We start from the raw sequence: 5,116 nt of genomic DNA, 5'->3' as shown, positions 1-5,116 counted from the left end.
GAGGGAAGATGGAAGAGAGAGAGAAACGAGAGACAAGGCAGGGAAATAGGGAAGGGAAGAAGGGAGGAGGGATGAAGGGAAAGAGGGAGTGAAGATTTAAATGTTCATCTACTTTTCGACGTTTTCACTGAATTGTATATCATCGATTCTTTGACGTGGAAAAAATCTTTCTCTTGTAGCTATAATGCTTTGACTTACAAACAATGACTTTCTTATTCTATGCTAAAATTAAATTCAACTTGACAACATGACCCTGTTACTTATAGATTAAAAGGTGCCTTTCTAAAAAGGAACAGATCTTATCTTCTGGTTTCAGATTTGTCTTCTCTCTGTAGATGAAGTTAAAATTCTATCGACATGAAATAAAAAGAAAAAACAATTTTGAAATAGTCACAAAATATCATTTGAAATTGTTCTGACGTTTATCTTCTTAAAACAAAAAAGAAATAACTTAGAACCATAAATTGCGCACAAACAAAATTAATGTTTTGTTTTGCTCTTCTCACAAAGAATGAAAATTAGGTTACTATAAATACTGCATGAATGGCATTTACAAGATAAACTTGCATTTATACACCTGCTCAAAATTTAGTTTCAATTAAAAAATTCGCAACTAAATTGCTAAAAACCATGTGAGCTCACACAACATATAATTAGTTAAAAGTTAATTCACTGATTACTTCCTTTCTCCTACATTGTCTCTTGCAGCTTTTTGAAAAAAAAAAAATAATAAGGTGATTTTTGTGATGTTAATGACATCACCAAACTAAAAGAAGGATACATACCACAGGCCATAGAAATCTGATTATGGAACTCTCCAGGTTAACTTTTTAAAATTTTTTTAAATACTATGTGAACGAAATTTAAAATAGTTTGTTTCACCATAACTTGAATGCATTCTTAAGCAAGACTGCCATGACATTTAATGTATTTTAAAAAATAAATATTTGAAAAGTGTATCCACAATGTTCCTAAGAAATGGTTTTGAATTCCTGAGTCTCAAGGAGATGAATTGGCTGTCAGATAACAATGTGCTTCCATCAGATGGACTTGGCAGTTGTAAACAAAAGGAATTTTCTCAGCTTTTCCTCACAAATATGAAATATTTGCTCTCGGCCAACAGCTGGGGTGATTTAAAGAAGTCCTGCATATATATTAGTTTTCATTCAAAATCACAAAACCTCCTCCCACTCTGCAACATCTGACTGCATCTTAGTAGAACAGAAAATTCTTCTGAGAGGGAGTGACATTCCCAGGAGAAGCCAAAGTCAAACACTAGTGCCTACTTACTACTCTAATCGAATTTCAGATCATAAGGCATCTGGTTAATAATTTTTAGGAGAAGTTAATTTATTCAAGATGAAAGTTCAGCTGATACTCCACAGTGGCTTGGAAAACAATGAGAAAGTTTCTTTTGTTCGAGTGTTTCTGAAAATACTGTAAACTATAACATAACCAAAATGGAGACGGCATGAAAAACCGTCAAGTTTCCTTTAATAATTTGGAAGTCTTTTGAGAATCAAAACACTTCTGTTTCCATGTGATGACTACTAGTTAAGTCAAGCTATTCATGAAAAAAAGGGTTAATGTTTAAATGATAATTTTATATTGTCTGTTCACCTCACCAAACATTAAAATTACATTGATAATTTTTTTTGAATGGCTGAATTAAAAATACCTCTCTTTACAAGGTACTCGCTAGGAATTAGCTAGTCACAAAGCCTATGAAGGAGATCAAAGAATACATACTTTCAGAGTATTTCTGTATATTAAGAGATAGGTTATGAACTTAGGAACTTAGTTATGAATTTAACCAATGTTTACCTTATTTTTATTCCTATCCCCCCAAACTAGCTCAAAGTATTAATTTTAAATTTATTTTGTATTCCACATTAAATTCCCTGTAAGATCTATCATGGACAAAATTTTATAGTAAAATAAATTAGATATCTCTGTGTTTAATTTCCTTGAGGTGATAAAAATGTACCCTATATATTTACAAATACCTTAGGAGCCGACAAGCGTTTTTCTGTTTAGAGACAATTACACAGAATTAACTTTTGCCCTTGGGCCCTGTGAATGTGAATATGTGCTAAGCCTGAAATGAAGTTCTTTTTTCTTATTTTAAAGAAATGTTTTATTTTTACCTAAAGTGCCTATTAAAGTAGGCATGGAAACTTATTAAAATAATTATTGCTACTTGTAATAGAGCTGCATTTTCCCTTAAAATGCAAACCTACTAAACTTGAATTATCAAGACATATGAGATATGGAATTCATACATCAAATTACAAAGTAACTTATCCTACTTATTACAGCGGTTTTGTCTTTTGTAGATATACAATGTAGACATAAAATAATGGCCCTTAGGTAATATATATCAATCCTTAAGATTTCAAGTGAAAAAAAATATATATATATGTAGATAGATGATAGATATGATAGATGAGAGAGAGAGAGAGAGAGAGAGGGAGAGAGAGAGAGAGATAGGTCTTAAGTCTGCATTTGATTTTCTCGGAGGAAAAAAAGAATCAATGTTAAAATGACTACTCTGCAATAACATAATTCTTACTTATATTTCTACTAATTTTTAATTTTTTTCAGCAGAAATATGTAGAAAGCTTCTATTAAAATAATGAAATAAAATTGTGAATAGCAGTCATTAACAATATTCACAAGTGTTATATATCAGAAAGCAAATCTTTATCATTACCAATTTAAAATATCTCTTTAAATGTCACTAAGGACACACATAGCATGGAAATGAAAATAACTATCAGCTAAATTTTTCCATCATGTACCATAAGTGCAAATAAAGTCGCACCTTGCTTCCAACAGAAGTAAATGAAACAGACTAGATGAACAATAAGAAAACCATACACTTCTCGAAGTGTCAACACAATGGTTATCAAGGAAGTAAATGTCTACAGAAAGTTAAGTCTGCATTTTTGAGCTTTATTTTGAATTAGTATTATTCATGCAAAAATTCTACAATGTCTGTTTATAAATTAGTCTGAAAACCGCTTATTCAACCTCCTGTTTCTGTAAACTTTCAAAGATTAAGTAAGACACAAAATTGAAGACACAGTCCTTGAAATTCAAGTATTTTTTACAATATTTATGTCATCATAAGTTTGGAATTGAAAATACTTACAGTCTCTCCAGTTCTTTAAGATCCTGGAATGCTCCTTTTTCGATGGTGCTAATCTTATTCTCCATAAGCTGACTAAAATGCAAAGTATAACAGAGTCTTAATGTTACCACTCACTGTCTGAATAAATTTCAATTCAGCAACTGAAAACTTGTAACCTCTTTCCCTTTAGAAACTTACATATTGCTCTGGTTTGAAATTCAATATTAGATTTAATGGTGATATACTTGAGAGAAATCAGGGAGGGGAAATAGAAACCACATCACAAAACTTTCTTTAAAAATGCTAATGCAGTTTCTTGTAAAATTTACCAGTCAAAAACTCTGAATCATACTGTATCCTGAAGAATAACCCATGTTAGTACAGCTTTGATGGATGCTTTTTGGTAAACTGATTTTCAACGGAGTTTTTATCGAAGAGACTCAATATACAGTATTTCATCATGCACATACTTCAATTCGCTTACAGGTATACATCAGAAATAGGAAGAATTCATAATGGTCAAAATGTGTCTTCTAAAAGATTAATACTGAACGCACAATGATCAAAAGCATATGCTCATTGTGATGTAAATATTTACAAGTCTGTGGGTAAAATCGATTTTACATTACATTGAATCTCGAATGATGGTTCACTCATAAGTAATTTAACCCAATCATATTGCAGCAATTTTATAAAAGTTACAAAGATATAAAATACAAGAAATAATTCAAAATATGACCAATGTACTTTTATAAACTTTTCCCATCAAAACTTCTGTGAAAACTTGGATTGCTTATAATTTTAGAAATTATATCTGTTTTTTGCTAGAAAAAGCTGAATATTTCTATGTTAGCAATAATAAAATGCAGAGCCACTTAAACTATTTCTAGTTAATCTCAAATTCTAAGTGTACCAAATGTCTCACATTACTTATTCATATTGTGAAAGCAATTATTCTATATTTTTATACATATAAGGCACTTAGGATATGGTATACCAAACATTTTAGATCATTTCTATAACATTGTTTCTATGGCCTGTATCCAACCTTAAAATAAAAGGCTATATTTTTATTAAAAGTTTTAGTACAGTGATAAACAAAAAAGGAAACCAAGACCTGTAAATTTTTATATTTCTGTCATCGGGATAGTTTTTGAAACTGAGACAAGTAATGATTCAAAACATGCAACCTTTATAAATAAAAGACAATTCTTGAAAACACAAGAAAATAAAATACTTACAGAACTCTTAGGTGTCTAAGACCAGCGAAGTCCGTTTTCGTAATCCGTGTGATGTTATTTCCATTCAAATCTCTAAGAGAAAACAAGAAAATGAAAGTTCCATTTTATTTCTATCAATATCTGGTTAAACAAAGAAAATGTAAACTAAATAAAAACTTTAAGATTAAAGATCAGTTCCAAATACTAAAGTAGTTTACAAAGTAAAAGAGAGAAAGAGTAACCTCTGAAAGAAATTTTTAGAAACGATTCTTAACAAATTTGCAGAGTCCGTGCTTGCTGGCATGTGACAAGAAAATGAAGTGATTATGTTATCACACAAAAAAGTTCTCTCGTGTGTGTGTGTGTGTGTGTGTGTGTGTGTGTGTGTGTGTGTAGGAGTGCTTTCAACTTCTTTTTATAAGGACATGAATATTAATTTAACAGGTATTCTGATATTTACTATTATTGTTCGGCACACCCCCCAAAAAAAGTTCACTTCAGGAAGTTGAATGAACAATATTCTAATAGGATTCAGGAAGAAATTTTAAAAATTCAGAACCCTATCCTTAGGTGGCATGGTGGCTCAACTTCCTAAAGTGAAGAAAAAGGTTAAGAGTGCCATCAAAAGAGCGGCACTTCAAAGACTTGCATTTACAGGCATTTACCTTCCAACAATTCTATGTTTGTATGAAAACTAAACTCTTCATTTGCAGCTCCGGGAACCCCGCTGTGACTGTAAAGTGAAAACTACAAGCGGGGGGAA

At 31.1% G+C, this 5,116-nt stretch overlaps 1 protein-coding gene across 1 annotated transcript in view; it reads right to left on the bottom strand.

The window, feature by feature from the left end:
- Window positions 1-5,116, bottom strand: part of SLIT2 (slit guidance ligand 2) — a 344,129-nt gene that overhangs the window by 336,225 nt on the left and 2,788 nt on the right. The window contains exons 2-3 of the mRNA XM_023533952.1: window positions 4,375-4,446; window positions 3,155-3,226 (exon numbers count right to left, since the gene is read on the bottom strand). Coding sequence (XP_023389720.1) covers window positions 3,155-3,226; window positions 4,375-4,446 — 144 coding nt within the window. The remainder of the gene's footprint in view (window positions 1-3,154; window positions 3,227-4,374; window positions 4,447-5,116) is intronic.

The sequence above is a fragment of the Pteropus vampyrus genome, unplaced genomic scaffold, assembly GCF_000151845.1.
Source record: "Pteropus vampyrus isolate Shadow unplaced genomic scaffold, Pvam_2.0 Scaffold5, whole genome shotgun sequence".
Classification (NCBI taxonomy): domain Eukaryota; kingdom Metazoa; phylum Chordata; class Mammalia; order Chiroptera; family Pteropodidae; genus Pteropus; species Pteropus vampyrus.
This window is presented reverse-complemented; position numbering and strand designations above follow the sequence as displayed.